The sequence below is a fragment of the Diorhabda carinulata genome, chromosome 11 (assembly GCF_026250575.1).
Source record: "Diorhabda carinulata isolate Delta chromosome 11, icDioCari1.1, whole genome shotgun sequence".
NCBI lineage: Eukaryota > Metazoa > Arthropoda > Insecta > Coleoptera > Chrysomelidae > Diorhabda > Diorhabda carinulata.
In genome coordinates, this window is record NC_079470.1 from 9,709,958 (window position 1) to 9,729,811 (window position 19,854).

Sequence of the window (19,854 nt, forward strand, 5' to 3'; positions counted from 1 at the left end):
GGGTAAATGTGTTTACAAGATATCATTTCTGATGTATTGAGATATGCCAGGGTGTCTGCTTAGATGGTCAAAAAACCTCACAAATGGCGTGTAATTCAACACTTCTTCAATGTTATACTTCTAACGACCAGCACTTCATCTACATCCTCTGTCGATAAAGTTATGCCAACCATATTTAGATATTCATTATTTTGATATATTTATTTGGAGCTTCGTATTATTCTGATAAATTATCGACACAGTTTATTATTTTGCCATTATGAAAAGGTTTTTCGATGCAATGTTAAGTGAAAAGTTAATCTTACTGCATGAAAAAGTCAGGGTGAAGTAACGCGAGAATTATTGCGATGGTTCATGTGAAAACACTGGAGTCACTCAAATTATGCCTCCTATTTGATATCTAGTGAATATTTTCTGCATCAATAGCTGAATAAGCACTCATTCTGCACTCAGCTGTGCCCTTAATCAATAGACAGAAACATTATAAATACACAACCATGTCTTTCAATTTTTATTTGTATTACCTGTCTATTTTTAATTAATATTACTTTTTTTCAACTTTCCACTCACCCTTTATAGAATATTTTCAATATCGAATACAATTTAAGACACGTAATCTAATAGTAACCATAATATCAATATATTGCCAAAATTATATATAAAAGTTTCAGTTTAACACAAGACTTGTTCGAAACTTTTATTCACTCACATTTTCAAAAAAAAAAATAATAATAACATCTATTTTCCACCATTAAAAATTACTACTGCAGACATCAACAACTTCTAAAATATACTGTCTAAACATAAAATTGAGTAAAAAACTTATTATAAAATATAAAATTTATTCTTTGAAATATGAATTGAAATTCATGTGCTTTCAATGCTAGCTTCAAATATTAAAAATATACAATATTACTTGGATATGAGGAGAATAAGTTGTATTATAAATTGTAGTCTTCATTAAAACTAGTGTAGTTTTTTCTTTTCCGTATAAATCATAGATATGGTCCAAAGATGAGCATCTACTTAAAAACGCAAGCTTTATCAATAAACAGAATAGTGTTACTAAAGTTTAAATCTGCCTCTCCATTTCTCATTAAAAAAGCGACAATAAAAGAGGTGCATTTCGGAATTACGTATCCCACTCATTGCTACAAATTTATTTCTGTATCTTCTTCAACACATTCTAAAATTTCTTCGTCAACTTCAGTAACCCTTACGCTGCATACCATAATCATTAGATTGTGTCATTTGAATTGTGTTTCGAGTCCATGATTACGATAAATTCACTTAAAAACTTGGTTATTTTAGATATGACGCTATTAGAATTAAGCCTAATAATAGAGAAAAATTTGTTTTTAAACGCCAAATTGATAAAAATTATTTCTCTACTACAAAAACAAAAGATTTTACTAATGTTCAAAATAGTCATACGCGTTTCATTCAGTTTCGGTGTTAGTATTCTTTTGAAATTTCCTCCAAAAATTCTTAAAATAATAGTTACCGACCCCTGTCAAATATTACTGAAATCGCATCAAAATTTTAACCGCTCAACACCCAAAATAAGTGACCGATTCGTATTTATTTAAATTTTCTTATTTTCAACTAAGAAATATGAGCTAGGCATGTGAAAGGTCCTTAACTAAGACAAACTGCCTTATATAATTCTGTAAGTATACTTTTTGGAAAATAGTTTTATAGCTTGTTCACACGATGATAAAAAAATCTATCTTGGAAAATGTAATTTCAAAACCATGGAGATCAAAATACAAATGTTCATTGGAACATAAAAAACATTAGTGATATTTCAGTACATTACCGATAAATAGTGATAATATACAATCTATTGTCATACTCCTTTTTTACAAAATTTCTACTAATAATAAAAGAAACAAACTCTTTTCTCAAACTGTCTATCTACAAATTTCAAATTCTTAATTTTGCTTAATGCACTTTTACCACTGAAAAACACAATTTTTCTGCAAAGTGTCGAAGCTTACAGATCTTGTCTTGCACAAAAATGACACGAGGAAAAAGCATGTTTGCAAAAAACTGAACGTAGATAGTGAATAAGTGACAACATCCAGTTTGTGCTTCTGCCAAAAAAGATCAGTAAGGAGTACTATTCTTACTCTGTATCCAAATATTTATATGGCTCATAATATTTCATTTGAACAATATTAACAATCGAATACTAGCTACTAGTCAGACATCTATTCCCAACAAATTCGTCAGTTTCTCTCCAAAGTTGATCAGTTTGTAGATCTGGTACCGATTCCTATGAAAGCATATAGCATGCATTAACAGTTTTGGAATGAGAATGTGTTCTGCAAAATAAAATATGCATGGAATCAATAACTATCAATGTACCAAATATTGAATAATTTGTTGTTAATTTTTTAAACAACTAGGGTTTCTTGAATGAGTCATATTATTGATACTAATATTATCACATTTGGAGGGAAATATTGCTGTCAATAGAACCAGCTTATCTCTATCTACAAGAAAACCATTTTACAGGGAGATAATTGAAAGTTTGTAACGAGATTTGGGAAATGAGGTTATAGATTAGCTCAATCTACTTCAAAGATTACAATTGAGTCAGAAACAATGATAAATTGGAGTAATTATTGTATCAAATGTTATTTAGTTGGTACAACAGGTTTTGGGGTATTAGTTTATTGCCAATAGAAGAGTTCATAATTAGAATTGAACGAAGAATTAATTGGTATCAGTATCCAAGACTCATATAACAAACTTTTAAAATGGCCCTTAGATCTAGAATTGAATTTGGCCCCAATTATGAATATCGGATCATGTTTTCTGTGAATAATTCTGAAATAAGAAGTTCTGAATGTGAAGAGTCTCTATTCTCCACTATAGAAGAGTTTATAATTAGAATTATAGGAAGAGTTAATGGGTATCAGTATCGAAGTGTCATATAACAAACTTTGAAAATGGCCCTTAGATCTAGAATTTCATTTGGCCGTAATCATGAATATCGGAACATATTTTCTGTGAATGATTCTCAAATAAGAAGTTCAGAATGTGAAGAGTCTCTATTCTCCACTATACGTGAATAAATAAAAGATCAACCATGATATCCGTCAATCGTCTAAAGAAAACAACATTTTGAAGAATAAATTCATTATCCAAAAGAATATATTGAAAAATTGATTGTTGTTTCATGCTCTAGTCAATAATTATTGGTTTGAGATGCAAATAGGGTTATAATATAATCACATCTAGGTGTTGTCATTTTTCAATCTATCGTTTGAAATTGATATATATATATATATATATATATATATATATATATATATATATATATATATATATATATATATATATATATGCAGTTTTTATGCAAAATCAAATAACTTGTTGAAGAATGAACTTTACTCTTTCTCTGTCGCGTCCTTCAATTATTCTTCGTTATGCTTGCCCGTAAAATGTAGCTACAGGCCTGCCTAGGTAGATAATAATTAAAAACTTGCATTATTATTAAAACCGCTTACTTTGTTGATTTCGAAACTAATTTCACAAATGCAACACTTCTCGTCATTCAAAACTATATCTTAACATACAACACATCTCTTTTTCAGGTCAACAATAAAAGGTAGTTCAAAAATATTGATATATTTGACAATTTCTCAAACTGATTTCGAAATTATTTCACCCACTTTAACCTTACTTACTATTTTTGCCAGTATGAGAAATTTAATTTATGTGTTTAAGAACTTTGTAAGAAATGCTGTTGTAGTCGTTACATTATGGAATGGATGTGATATAATAAAGATATTAATATACGAATGGTATTTTTATAACATAAAATTGTAATAAAATATACACACAATATACACTGCTCAACAATTGATAGGGATCAAAGTAATCTCAAATGTCAGTTGTAGAAATAGAATCAATCCCATTATATGGTTGTATGTTAGCGTTTTTGTGAGTTGTACACGATGATAAACCTTTTTGTTTATTTCTATAACTTGCATAGATGACTATTTCAGGTTACTTGACATTGTACAAGTCTCTTGCACATGGCTGCCACTAATCAAAACTTCAAATGTAATAGTAAACAAATCCCTAATCACAAATTTTGTATTTAAATATTGTAGTAACAAAACTTCAATTACAAGAAAAAAGTGGTCAGTGGAGTATTGACAATGATTATATCTGCTGTTACGTTGCTTCTGGAGTCTGCTGGACAGAAAATAGCACCCAGGCGATGGTGGTTCACAGCGAAACATAAATAAAACATAGAATAACTATTTGAGAATGGATTGAGACACATTTAAAACGTAAAAAAGACGTAATATCACTCATTAAAACACTGAGGTATCTAGACACTGGAAGAAAGCTTGGAAGCTTGCAGTTTTTATAATTATACTGTGGATCACCGAAGTGCTAACGCATCGTTGAAAAACTCAGCATGGAATCGTTATATGACGAAAAGTGCAACCCCATATATGCATGGTGGAGGGAACCCAGCAGGACATTGCTTAACCCACTGGCTCAATAATTTCAAACGCCACAAAACGGTTACATGTGTTTGATTTAAAGATAAGAAGTGCGCATCCACTGGAGATCATAGGTTATTGAGACGTCAATGAGCCGAGAACCGATAAATGCTTTTTATGAAGATTCTATTAAAGTTTGAGTTGCAATTATTTTCCTACTTACGAGTAGAATATAGTGGTCTGCCCGGTCCGCAGTTTTGAACTGCTTAAATAATTTCTATGTTCCAATGTCTGGAAAATTGAATATCCCCAAGGACCCTACTAAATCTCTCTATTAGTTAACAGTTTATCTCAAAATTTTATGAATTCTTTTGATCCAGAGTACGAATAATTGGGTAAGAAGTGTCATTCGTACTAAGGATAGGTCGCCAAGATAACTTATTATATAATAAGTACTTAACATACAGTACTTAACTTTTATCACATAATATGTAATCGTATTTCAGTTGTACCTATTCTGTGGAAATAGATGATCAGCCTACTACAATAGAACGAAAGTAAAACACAGAAATTTTCAAAATATTCATGATCTTTAGCAATTGTTAAGCACTGCATATTTGAGAAGAATGAAAAATTATATTTCTTTCTAAAATTTCTGAATATTTTAATCAAGTATTTGATTATGTTTGTCGTTTTTAACAATATTTTTGTTTTTTTCCTGACTATACACAAAAAAACAATGGAAGTAAATACTACCATTCAGGGTTACATATTTTTGAAATCACTAAACTAACCAAAAGTTTGTCGGCTTCCATTGTTTGATCGCCTGAAAACATTTCAGGATATATTACAGCCGAGACACAAAAGCAGAAGTTTTTCTGTTTTCTCATTCTTTGAATCCAAAAAAGACAAACAGCTTTTGTCCTCAGGTGTTTGTACCTATTGAGAGACTTTTTTCCACATTTTTTTAGACTTATGAGAAAATTTAACAGAGCTTTCATTATCTGTTCATTCCAGAGCATAGTTAATATTCAAATATTTCCATTATTGTTTTAATTCTTGTTTTTTTACATGAAAACGTGCCACCCACTATATTTTGATCCTTTTAGAAAACTTTTCCACATCACATCACACTCATGTAAATGGGATACGGTTTTCAACTAAATCATGTCAACCCTCTACTGTTGTCAACTGATGCCTTTAACTTCTCAATATCATAGTCCGTTAGCTGAGAACAGAAGTTTCAGGTGATATTTCAATAAATAATACAGAATAAATGATTAGAAAAATATAAATAACTTAAACTAGTACATCATTAAATCAGGTATATCATATCCAGTGATCAAACACTAGAATTAAGGTAGAGAGTGGTACGTTTTTAAATGAATACCATGTATAGTGACTTCATCCACTATCAGATATAGGATACCCCAAACACGGAATGTTTTTGTTTGCCCCAGATTATATGACTTTCTCCTTTTTAATCAAACTATATCTTTTTACCAGCTTCCTTACAGGTCTTACAGTGCTGCGTGGTTATGAGTTTGACTCTAGAAGGTACCGAGAATAAACTATGAAGAAAGAGGAAACGGAAAAGGAGGGAAAAAATGTCCAGTTCATCCACTTTAAATGTGGTTCTCCGTTGTAAGCATACGTGAGGAATACTTCAGACAAAAAATCTGTAGAAGCCAACATCTAACGTGCTTGAATCCAGAACACGTAGGAAATACTAAATCTGGAAATTTAAAACAATAAACCTCAATCAACATGTACAAACATTTGGATTTTTTTTTTAAATGTATGAATATTCCTCAGTACTTTTCCTTGTCATGTACAGGTACCACTCACCTTGTTATTCTGACCAAGAAGACTATGGTCTTCAACACGAAAGAAAGTTGACACAATGTCAACAGAGTTATGAATTGATGATACTATGAAAGAGTGGTTGACTAAACTGTTATAAATATCAAATAAACATTCATCTAAACAGAAAATAATTCCACTCGTATTAACACAGAAAGGTAAAAAACGTCCGTTGGATTGGATCTATTGTATTCTGACCGCGAATGAATCTTTTATATTGAGAGGAAGCGCCTTTTTGCACACTGGATTAAGTAAAGCGTTTCAAGTTGAATTGAGATATATATGTATACACAGAACATTTCATTGTTATTTCAATTAAACGCATTGAGGCTGAAAAAGAAGAGGATTAGAATAAAAATAGAAGCAAAGTGTAAGGGCAGCACTACGCTTTTGCAGATTATGATGGCGTGGAATTATGGTTAGGGAAGTCTGTCATTAATTTGAAATGGGCTCGGTCAACGAGGTTCATTATTACACAGAGAATTTTAATCAAATAATAGCAAATTAGAAGCAGTAGAAAAATTCAAATTACCGCAAGTTATTTCAAGTATTGCTGTGTAAAATCTTCCAATATCATCTGTATATAATCTATAATTTCTGGCTGCATATAGAAGAATCAAGATTAATTAATTGTGTCGGAGTAATTTCTTGTATAACGAAATTTAATTACTGAACTAAAACAATTTTCGCACAACTAGTACCGGGTTTTTCACTATAAATTAAACTCTCGTTAACATTATTTTGAATAGATATACATAAAAATGCTCTATATAAGCGCTGTACGAAAAAAACTCAATAAAAAATGTTTAATTAGCTGCAAGCACCTACCACGTGGGTCTTTAAACCCCAGATAAAAGTTGTTTATATGTAGATATTGGGGTATCATATACACCACAACCTATTGTGTCCCCCTTTCTTACTGCAATACAGGGGATCCCAGTATTTACAGCTAATCTATTCATCCTTTTCCTCTTAGAAAGTTGTGGGATTATGGGATTACTGTAGTTTCCAGAGATCTTCGTGTTCTATGCCATAAGCTCCAAGGTATAGTACTGGGAAGGTCCGTAATGTTTCACTCTTCTACAGAGTGTGGATAGAAGTTTCGTCCTCTGCCCATCAGAATCTGCATGCTGCATTATCTGCTAAGTCTAGCATTAGTTAGTTAGTATTCGTAGGTTGTCCTCACTTAGGCTGATACTTGCAGCCAATCTTCTCTGGTTATAGTTTCCCATGAGATTCTTTATCTCTCTCGGCCCCTATAATTTGCCCCAGTAATTAGTTTTGCCCCTATCTACATTGTTTTCCCATGCTTTTTTTGTTGCTCTGTACCTGATACCACAAAAGAGCTCAGATCCTTTGAAGGGTTTGTCTATCCCTGCTTTAACGAATATGTCAGCTACTTCGTGTTCCTCCTCCAAGAAATTCATCGCAGAGTAACTATATTTATTCGTCTAACTCGTTTAAGTTGCCCAGATATTCCCAACTAATAAATTTCTGCTTGAAAAATGTTTATTCTGTTGCCCAGGCTTTCAGTTCAGTCTGCTGCATTTCTGATTATTTCTTTTATGGTGTTATCATCCCTTTCACTTCTCACAAAGTGAAACTTTTTTAGTAGTTCATCCTGGAGCATGTTCAAGGTTTTTTAAGGACGGTTTTTCTTTGATGATTCCGTATCTGAACATTCTAAGTGATATTTGAGATTCTCAGAGGTGGGAGATTCAGAATAACTTCTAGTGAAGCTGTTGCGATTTGATGATTGGTCTAACAATTGCCATGTATATCCACAGTAGGATCTTTGGGTTACAATCCCTATTCCTCCCGCTAATATGATTGGGTTAACTTTTTGCATTTATTCGTTTTTAGTGGTGTGAAGACAACTCCTTGTCCTTAACTGACTCATTTTGACTTTCAAATCACTCATACGATTTCTAAACCGTCTTCAATGCTTTGGGAGCTTCTTCGGTAAATTTAGCCCTGTGACTATTCATCTAGAAACATAATTGCTGCTATAAAAATGTGTAAATCATTTTAATAGTAGAAATTTTATATGGTACACTAGGTCATAAATGTTTTCTTTTCTATATAAAAAGCAATCTACTGATCGTTAGCGTTATAAAATTACCATGAAAAACTTCCAAGATGCTATAAAAATGTAACTATTATGTAATCAATTGAAATACACACTGTAGCTATAAATTTTCATCTTTTTATATTCGCCATTCCACGTATTTTGGTTCGGAACTAATATTTATTTTTATTATGTCAAAATATATGAGCAGGATAATCTAAATTATTTCAGCTAATTATTCAAATTCGTTAAGAAAACTGAATGATCACGAACTGCATTTCATTAAATGGTTAGCACATAAACCCTATATTCTAGTTTCGCAATAATTTATTCAAATTACATTTTAACTAATACCATAAGAGCAATTAAGTAGATTTTGTGGAAATTTATAACTTTAGAATAACTATTTCTGTCTTCAAATCCCAATATTTCATTTATGCAATGTTATTATTTTAAGTTTATATTTTTATCTTAGTTAGGATACGAGAAAAACTTTCTAACTCAGCATTTATAAATATGGAGGATGTCTCATAAATTGTATCGATTTCTAATGTTCATTTTGCTTACTAAATAATCATACAAAGAAAGCCTCAATATTTGAAGTACAGTCCATCGTATTCTATGACTTTAACGCAACGTTCAGCAACCTCTTTGAGAACTTAATAAAACCATTCATTCACTTTAGATGCAAAAAATTGCCGCACTCTATTTTCATTATCTCCTTTGGATTCAAATTCTTCCCACATAAGAAATTCGCCATGAATTGAATAAATATTAATCTGATAGTGCAGGGTCCGGACTAAATGCTGGCAATGGTAGAGTTCAATGCTACCAATTTCTTCGATCTTATTCTGAGTAACTTCGCAGTAAGCGGTTTACCATTGTCTTGTTGTGAGAGAAGTCGCTTTGGGTTAAATAAACCTGGATATTTCTGGATATTCGTATCAGTTGTGTACTATATGCTTAGCTTGACCATCTGGAAGGATTTTAAAGTACACCAGATACACAACAAGACTGTATGCTCGAATCAACTTCTCTTTTCGACGGGTTCTGGTAACTTTCCTTTGTCCAACCACTCCATGTTTGGATTGTTCTGGTTCATTGCAAGTGACAATGCACCTAATAAAAGGATCAACTCTCGACAGGGCAGAGAGCTGTTTAAACACTTGATGTGTCGCTTGAATCTCGCTTGGAAAATATCATATATATTACCTAATTTCAAATGGCGATGTGTCGTATTTTTAGAAGGTCCAGGGGAGATTTAACTAACGCCATGTCGTTTGCTCATTAGCTGTATTTTTTCCTTTAATTTGATGCCACGGCTGCTCAAACAAATATATCCCCAATATCTGTTTTTCTTTTTTTTATCGGTCGTTTCTTTATTTTTCACTCATCGTTTTCATTGTTCGCTTTTTTTTTCTTGTTTTTCAGCCCAATTTAGCACAGTAATTCCTATATCAGTGCCAAACCCAATAAGTCCCTTCCTTAACATAAGAAATGTCCTCAACCTATCCAAAAAAACCAATGAACCCCTCTTTCAATCAAAGTATTTCTAAAGACGACAAGTCTTAATCGATTCATAAGAACTATACATGAAAATACCTATTAGGTACTTCGTTGGCAATGAGAAAATCATCAAAAGAACGTGAAGCAATGTATTCTTTATAGAATTAAAAACCAATCTTGATATATTACGAAATTTTCACATATTACAATCGACATTACTTATGAGACACCCTCTGAATTTCCATCCTAAAACGCTTACCCAGTATTAGATATATAGTGTATGACAAGGTAATATTTTATCATTACATGAAATGTTTGTAATAAATTTTAATTATTATCAATTCAAAATATATACAAATGAAGTGATTGAATGGGAGTCTGATACTTAAAAACTGTTTGCCTAAATTTTTACAGGGTTCATCGAACAGAATGGCCAGACAACACGCAGGTAAAACAGCAGTAAACACACTCTGAAAACACACTATGAATATTGTTATTTAACATACATACTAATAGGAAATACACGAAGCAATTAGCTTTGTTGTGTATTCTCTATATTTCTCGCCTTCTGCCAGCATATTGCATGAAAGAAGATTTCTAATCGTCTGTCAAAGTGTTGTATCTTGAATGTTGTGATGTGTTGCATTAATGTATATATCAATATTATCGCAAAATTAATTTCTCTGTAACGTATTTCTACTAATAACGTCTACAGAGAGAAACTAAGGCGTTTCTCGAGTAAATCTATTTAGATGATCTAGTGCTGGTTTAATCGAAGATTTTCTAACGAGAACCGCTTTAGCTTTTGATTTAATGCCGAAATATTAACTATTTAATTTTGGGGTTTAGTTAAATCAGCACAAGGGTTGATAGCTAAAGACAAAAGTGGAACTTCGGATCCATACGTCACAGTTCAAGTAGGAAAAGTGAAAAAACGCACAAGAACTATGCCTCAAGAGCTAAATCCTGTTTGGGATGAAAAGTTTTATTTGTAAGTATTGATTTTAGTTTATTATTTTTGATATAGATTTGTACTTCTGTAATAATGTTCTATTTCTGACTAATTTCTTACTGGAATGAAACCAAATTTTCTATGTTATAAATAATACAAGGTAAACTGGCCTCAGGTACTGGAGATATCAAAGATAATTCCAGTTTTGAAAAGTGGCGACTTCATCTCGTCAACGCCTATAGGCCCATAGATGTGATCTCTAAAATATTTGAAATACTGATCAAAATTAGACTTAGCTCCTATTTAGAATAAAATAACTTTGAAAATTGAATGTCAATTTGAGTTTCAGAAACACAAATCCACCATTCAGGCAATCTAGAACTCTATTGATAGCATCCATTATGTATCTAACCCTTTGACTGCGCGAACTTAGAAATTCTGTTGGATTCTAAGGTAGAGAACTGGAGCTGTGTGAATCTTATTTAGAAAATCGGCAGCAGTACGTAAGCTCTAACAGCTGTGTGCTTGGAACATTATTGTTTCTGCTATATATAAACAATTTACCGGCATCTCTTAAATGTCGATCAGTTTTATTCGCCGACGATGTTACATTCCTCACAAAAGGGAATGGAAGCGGCAGCATTAAGAACCTAAAGGTAACTAAATCTTGGTTTGATTCAAACAATTTGAATTTAAACGAAGCAAAAACTGAAAAAATAACTTTTAGCCGAGTAAAACGAGATACCAGAGGGGAATCTATGAAATTATTGGGAATCACATGAGATCCCGGTATCAATTTGGAAGAGCATTTAGATTCACTATGCTCAAAAATTCATCACAGCTTTTTGCGCTCCTACATTGGCAGTGATTGTACTTACTCTGCTTTGATCCACAATAATCTGGTTTATGGTATCTCTCTATAGAGCAACTCTAGCAATAGGTTTTTACCTTCCAGAAGAGTGCTTTGTCTATTATTCACAATGCAAGGAGTCGAGTACATTACCGCGAACTCTTTATGGAATATGAGATCCTATCAATGACTTGTATGTATATAATTGAATAACTTCTGTGTATTCATAGAGGTGTACGAGATAAGTCAACTCATTCTGATGTTCACAATTATAGCACTAGGGATGCGGATAGACTCATCGTACCATTTTCTAGTCTACAACAGACACAATCTAACAAACTTTACGTTAGACTATATAACAAGTTTCTAGATCTGCACATTGATAAGAACTTAAAAAATATTAACCAGAATTGGTTCTATGCACAGAAATTTTTATTGTTTTTATGAAGTTGGAGACTACATATCTCTCAATTTTTAAGCTTCCTTATTTCATTCTTACATACATGTTACGTCAGAAATCTAATTTGAAGAAAATATGGGTTCCAGTATTTGTAAATTGTCTACTCATTATCTCATGTTATTGATAACCGCTTAGTGGTTTACTTTCGATATTACACAAATGTTGAATTTATACTAGTCAATATCAATCGTATCGTATCGAATGATATTACAAATAGACCAGAGCTATTCGTTTGCAAAATTGTTTTAATTCGTAATTTTTTTTAAAAAAGTCCGGGAGGTGTTCCCGATTATAAAAGTGTAATATGACACTTGATAAAACTAAATAAACCAGAAAAAATGCATTTTTTGCAAGAAATTGATTTTTTTCATAATCTATACAATATTTTGAATAAAAAAGTCCTGACACTCACTATCGTGTCTCCAACCAATTAATTGTTATGTATTTTTGGAAATTGAAAATCGCCAAAAATCCTAATTTTCTTGAATTGAATAATATACCTATAAAATCGAAATACTATTATTTTGAATTCTTTATAGAATATTTCGACAATATTAAGCAAAATAACCTAAATAAATTTGAAAAATTTTGTTTTTTTATATGTTTTATTCACATTATAACAATATGCTTTCTTCGCGCATACACTTTCGAGAAAGAAGAATTTCTATCTCACTCCCATCTCTATGTTGAACATATATGTAATACTCCTACAGGGTGTTTGTATATTCGACCGACAACGCTCTACCATAGAGAGATCTAAATAAATTATTCATTTTGATATAGGAATACGAACTTTTACGGAGCCTAGTTGCTGAGATATAAGATGTTCAAAATTTTAAATCAAAAATTTGCCATAAATCAAGAACGCCTTTAAATTTTTTTTTCAAATTTGGTGACCAATATGCTCCTTAATAAAGTAATATTTCGACTTAAACAAACTTTGGAAATATCGAACCAATGATGCGCTGTCAGAGTTAGTTATCATTTTTATCCCCCTATTTTTTACGCTACTGGAGCAAATTCTTTTTTTAATTTTGTTTTTAAATTGCCTGATTATTTCTAACTAAAAATCACAAAACTTTTATGGAGCTAAAATGAACGGTGTTTTAGAAATAAGCCTCTTAACAAAAGTCTGTAAGCACGTAAGTAATTTACAAATTAATTAATTATTCATTCAATTTCAATATTCATTCAATTCAATAATCTCAATTTCAAGCAAAAATGTATTACAATAATAACAATGAAAATAAAAATAATAATAGCACAAATTAAATGTAAGCAACACTGTATCACAACAATAACAAAATTACAGTAGTTGTCATTGAAAAACGTGAAATTTAAATTATGAATAATTTTTATTTGTTTTGAACTACTTACCCGTAATTATTATTCGAAATTAAATGAATAATTAATTAATTTGTAAATTACTCACGTGCTTGCAGACTTTTTTGAGACAAATTTCTACAGCACCGTTCATTTTAGCTCCATAAAATAATCAGGCAATTTAAAACAAAATTAAAAAAGAATTTGTTCAAGTGGCGTGGAAAATAGGAGGATAAAAGTGACAACTAACCCAGACAGCGCGCCATTAGTTGTATATTTCCAAAGTTTGTTTATGTTAAATTATTACTTTATTAAGGAGCATATTGGTCACCAAATTTGAAAAAAAGGCGTTCTTGATTTATGGCAAATTTTTGCACATATCTCAGCAACTAGGCCCCGTAAGGGTTCGTATTCCCATATCAAAATGAATAATTTATTGAGATCTCTCTGTGGACGAATATAGAAACACCCTGTATATGGAAACTTTCTAGTGGAAGCTATTCCGACTAAAGAAGACAGAATGATAACGCTTTCTCCATCCTACGAGGTTCCAGCTTGGTTCTGCGCATTCTCAAAGATGCGCAACCTGAACGAGGTATCTGGAACGAGTATATTGTCGGTTCCTAAATAGTGGGACATTCCTTCCCGTTTAACCTGTCCATATTACATATATGATGTATAAGATGAGTATGAGAAAGGCCGATGACGCCCTCAAAAAATTATTTGCTGTGATTCAACAATAATACGTTAAAAAAATTATTATTACTGTTTCTTATATTAATCTATTGAATTTTCCAACTGATAGTTTTATGTAATGAGATTTTTTTTTTATTTTTAAGTCATTTTATAAAACGTTTTCGGTAATTGAAGTTAACAGTGATATTATGTCTTAAAATAAATCATTATCGGGATCTCTCTTAAAAATAAAACCTTTCTAATTCATTTTTCAATGAGATTAAAGAAAATAACTATTCCTATTGAGATTTATGAGAAATTTCTACCTATTACATAGAACCCACTGGCTTACATGATTTTTATTTTATAGCAGAATAGGCAACATAAGTAGTAAATTCTTAGTAAAGTCTATTTAGGTTATTTCATATAACTTAATATAGTTGAAATATTCTATAAAAAATTCAAAATTAAAGCATTTCGATTTTTTAGGTATATTGTTTAATTCAAGAAAATTAGAATTTTCGGCTACCTTCAATTTATAAAAAATTCAAAACAATTAATGAGTTCGAGATACAATAGTGAGTGTAAGAATATTTTTTATTCGAAATATTGTATAGATTATGAAAAAAATCAATTGCTTGCAAAAAATGTATTTTTTCTAGTTTTTCGTTGTTAAAATTAAATTAAATTTTGCAAACGAATACGCCACTATGCCTTACACTGAAAATGATCCAAACGCCCTGAGGAATTGATAGAACAAAAAATCACAAATCGATCAAGTTCGGAATTTTGTTTTGAAGTCAAGTATCCCGGTGGAACACCTCAACATAAAGCCAGGATATGGAAATGCATTGGGCCCCTATTAACAATTAGACAGAAACATAACACTAATTCAATTTACTCGAGATATAAACCTTCTGGGATCCAAACTACATACAAGAGAGATAAACTTTATAGAAGAAAATTCTACAAGGGATAAAATTATTGATATCCAAAATAATGAAGATAATTTTTTAATATGTCTTCTAATAATTTGAAATGTTTATTGTTCATTCTCAATTGGATTTAGTATAGATGATTTTTTAATAGATTTATAAATTTCAAATCGTAAACAATTTTTCTTGACATTCGGTAGAAAATCTCGAATCAAAGTGAATATGAGATGAAATTCCATCATTTTCATGGCTATAAAATATTCATACAATTGAATATAGATAAAAAATTATTTCTTATGTGTTAAGATTAATTTTTTTGCTTGAGATTCCTGAAATTTATGTTTTGGTAACATCTAAATACCAGAAACTGAAAGTATATAACTACTTATATACTATTTTTAATAATTCGACATTTGAAGACATATTTTGAATAATTTTGTTTGAATTTTCTCTATTTATAATATGTTTTGTTGGTGTTCTCAATACAAATTCGAAATACATATTTATATTTTTTTTTCAGTGAATGCCACAATTCTTCTGATAGAATCAAAGTCAGAGTTTGGGATGAAGATAATGATTTGAAGAGTAAGTTAAGACAAAAACTAACAAGAGAATCGGATGATTTCTTAGGTCAAACCATTATCGAAGTAAGTATACAACTTGAAATAATCAATATTCTTCACAGTTATGAATTCGGTATTTATTTAAGTTCAGTAAAATTGTCATTGTACAAAATTTATTGAAACATTTATCGCCATTCCACCTATACTTTATTATTTTATTATAACCATAATTATATTTGTTAACTTGTCTTTTGTATATTGCTCAAGACTTCTGTCAACTTTTAATCTGAATCGTTCATATACTTTTATCTAGAGTAGTTGTGAAAACACAATAAATATGAAACAACAAAGCCACCGAGTTCGAATAACCTCAACGCTCAAATAATAAAGTGAATCTTTTTACTAGAATTTAAAACAGGAACATACGAGTTAGTGAAAATTACATTAAATTGAAAGAATAAACTTTTGATCTCATGATAAATAATATACTTATGACTTGAAGAAAAAATCCATTACCACACATTTTTTACAAGAATACGATAGTTGCCTGCTGTCATGACAAGATCGACGCCAATGTCCTTGATAAGCAAAAAAACAAGAAAAACAAGTAACTATTACCGTTTTGCTCGATCGATAAACTGCATGATGATACATGAGCTGCTACTATGCTAGGATCGGCCCTGGCTATTGCGCAAACTTATCGAATGAATTAGAAATAGATAATCGCTACAAAAATATACACTGTTTTGTTCTCAAGGTTTCACAAAATCGCTTTTTAATTGAAATCAAAACATCTTCACCTATCAATTATTACCCAATCCTTCACTTCTACCTTGAAGATCGCTATTTTCTAATTATAGCCCTGATGAACAAACACCACTGTTCAAAATGAACGCCGACGTTCTTCAAGGCAGTGTTTTGGGACTGCTACTTTATCTCTTCTTCACTGCTGATCTACCAAATAGCGATGACGTATTAGCAGCCATATTTGCAGACATTCTGCCATATTAGCATCAAACAAATATTTTATTGTAGCATCAAATACAACTACAGCTTTAAAATAAATAAGGCAAAAGCAAATTTCGACATAAGATATCCCACTGTGAGGGTCAATGCTAATATTAAAACTCTGAAGCAATTTCAATCGAAAGTCTTAAAAATTGTTGTAGATGCTCTATGGATTGTGCCATATTTTGTTATAAGCTATAAAAATATATTAGGATATCATCCACATAGAGTGAGATCTAACCTCATACTACAACCAAAAGCTCAGCGTAGACTTAAAAGAAATGATCGCGTAATCCCAATAAACCAAACCAATTGGTCTATTTATTGATTATAGCTAACTGGATTCATGTAGATTATGCCAACTGAATTTTATTATCACACAATTTTCCTATAATAAGAATTACTAGAGATTGCAGATGAATATTGAAAAAATATTTTCCTCTAAGAACATTTAGTTTCTGATTATTCAATGCTGCCATTATGCCTATTATAAAACCCTGTATAAAAGTACTTTTTGATAAAGATATGATTGATGTATATAACTTTGTAGGTACGCACATTATCAGGTGAAATGGATGTATGGTACAATTTAGAGAAACGAACAGATAAATCGGCTGTATCTGGTGCTATTCGCCTTCACATATCTGTAGAGATAAAAGGAGAAGAAAAGGTAGGTTTTATATCAAATTTTCTATAACTTTCCATATAGAATTTTATGATGGGCCCAGTATAGGTCCAGATTTGGGCCAAGTATGTACAACTCTGGCCCTAGCTTGCAAGCCATTATTGGCTCAGACTTGATGGGACTCTAAAGTGATAACAATGTCCCTTGCTTGCTTTGCAATACTATGCAATACCTACCAAACCTGGCTGACTAAAGGATGGCCGTAGTCGGATTACTCAGAATTCTACCAAGCCTGGCTGACTATAGGATGGCCGAGGTCGGGTTATCCAGAGCTCAGCCAGGCTTGGGTGAATATGGGATGGCCGAGGTGAGGTTACATAGAGTTACGCCAGGCTCGGCTGACTATAGAATAGCCGGAGCTAAGTTACCCACACTTGAACCAGGCTTAGGCCATTATTGGTTTGCCAAGGACGGGTTTCCCAGCGTTGGTCCAAGCTAAGTCCCATCGTTTAAGTCTGGTGGCTCCTACATATTATTGATGGATAAGTGGAGCTAAGACAAAAGTTGGACATAAAACGAAGGTCGTATAAGTGTTATACCATAAGTAAAACATTAGATAAATATTGATAGAAAAAATTGTTACAGTCGAACTGAAATTTCTCAACTAAGCGAAGTTGTAATATATTTTCTCTATTTAGTCGATTGAAATTGCCATGTAATCTTGGAATTATATTAAAATAATAATTTTCCTCCTTAAAGTTATGTTATGTATTCTAATGTGATAAAGTAAGACCAAACACGCTTTAAATCGTTAACATCAAATTTGCGTGCACCGATTCTGCATTTCATGAATCCCAAATAAGACATTACAATTTGTCGACACTTTATCTACCTACATATGTAATAATAATATATTTCTATTGTAGGTGGCGCCTTATCACGTTCAGTACACCTGTCTTCACGAAAACCTCTTTCATTATTTGTGTGAACAGAATAATGGAGTAGTCACTTTGCCAGAAAATAAAGGAGACGATGCTTGGAAAGTTTATTTTCACGATGCGGCCGAGGAAATTGTCGACGAGTTCGCGATGCGATATGGGATAGAGCTAATTTATCAAGCTATGACGTGAGTACCTCTATAGATATTAGTTTTTAAGATTTTCTGAGTTCTCGATAATTGAATTGGACGTTTTTATTAAATTTGATACATTTTCATATATCTCAAAGAATGGAAATGTTTTTCGTGATGATTTATCTTCATTTTAGGTCACTTTATATAGGTCTAAGAAGTAAGAAGTTTAAGAAAATAATGAAAATGTATATAAACATTGATTATTTTATAGGAAATTAACCATTATTTAGTCAAGTATAATAAGTAATCCAAGTATATAATAAGTACCTTCCGAATTAAAAAATAAAAGTATTTCGATATATTTTTTTCCAGTATGTGAATTGTCTGATCACTATCCACCCTGGGGTGGTTTAGGACAGATTTAAGAAACATAAAACTTCGAAATTTACTAAAAAGTACATATTTTCACATTTTTTTTATATCCGGAAATTTAGGTAAAATTTTCTAACTAGCTCTCTAGTTCTGGGCCTCCCTTTTTTGTTTGTGTGTAGAAACTCAACAGTTTTTATTCGCTTCCCTTCTTCCATTCTTCTGTTGCCTTGAATTTTTCACATAATCTCATACCTACCCACAGGAGTTGCCCCAAACCACACCATCATGTAACTTAGGTCAAAATTCATTCTGAAATTAGAGCTTAAGAAGTCAAACAGTTACATTAATGAAAATTAACCTGAAATAATGTGTTTTCAAATAAGCATTTCAAAATACTGTGAAAAAGATTTTTCAGTGTGAATTCAGTTGATTTGAAACCTGACACACAACTTGCACCCAATCTTCAAAAATTAAATCACGATCCCAAACTTTCCACTCTTACCTTCCAGTGCTTTGTATAAAGCAAAAAATGTCTACAATTAATGTTTATTAACAATTATAATTTTTGAAGTTTTTTTTAATAAATCATCTTGACTTTAAGTCTCTTGTGATCATTAAATAAAATTTCATATATTTCTTTTCATCATTTTTGGTATGTATGCAGTTCAGGGTGTCATTTACACTGTGACCCAAAGGTCTCCTTTTCTTGCTGTGGCACTGGTGATCCTCAGTATTTATAACTGATAAATTAATCTCACTCCTTTTAGATAGTTCAGTATAGTATATGGCTTCAGTTGCTAGACTTCGTCGTCCTCTAATTCAAACGCTTCTAGGTGTAATTTTCCGAAGTTTAGCAGTCTCTTCCACTTCAAGAGTCTGTCGATAGAGGCTTCGACTTCTACATAACATAATCTGCACGTTGCATCCTCTACTTAACCCAGCGTCCATTGAGGCGGCAGTGCCCTGGCAAGACTCCTGTTATTTTTCGTAGTCATTGGTTAAATTTCCCAGGAGTATCTGTGTCTGTCTAAACCCCTGTAGATTGTTCCAGTAATTGGTTTTACCCTTACCTACCTACTTTGCAAGTGTTTTCTCATTGTGTTTCACAAAGTA

At 31.6% G+C, this 19,854-nt stretch overlaps 1 protein-coding gene across 1 annotated transcript in view; it reads left to right on the forward strand.

The window, feature by feature from the left end:
- Positions 1 to 19,854, forward strand: part of LOC130899758 (protein unc-13 homolog A) — a 179,597-nt gene that overhangs the window by 134,866 nt on the left and 24,877 nt on the right. Inside the window, exons 10-13 of the mRNA XM_057809940.1 lie at positions 10,756 to 10,897; positions 15,622 to 15,748; positions 17,223 to 17,342; positions 18,224 to 18,423. Of these exons, the coding sequence (XP_057665923.1) occupies positions 10,756 to 10,897; positions 15,622 to 15,748; positions 17,223 to 17,342; positions 18,224 to 18,423 (589 nt within the window). The remainder of the gene's footprint in view (positions 1 to 10,755; positions 10,898 to 15,621; positions 15,749 to 17,222; positions 17,343 to 18,223; positions 18,424 to 19,854) is intronic.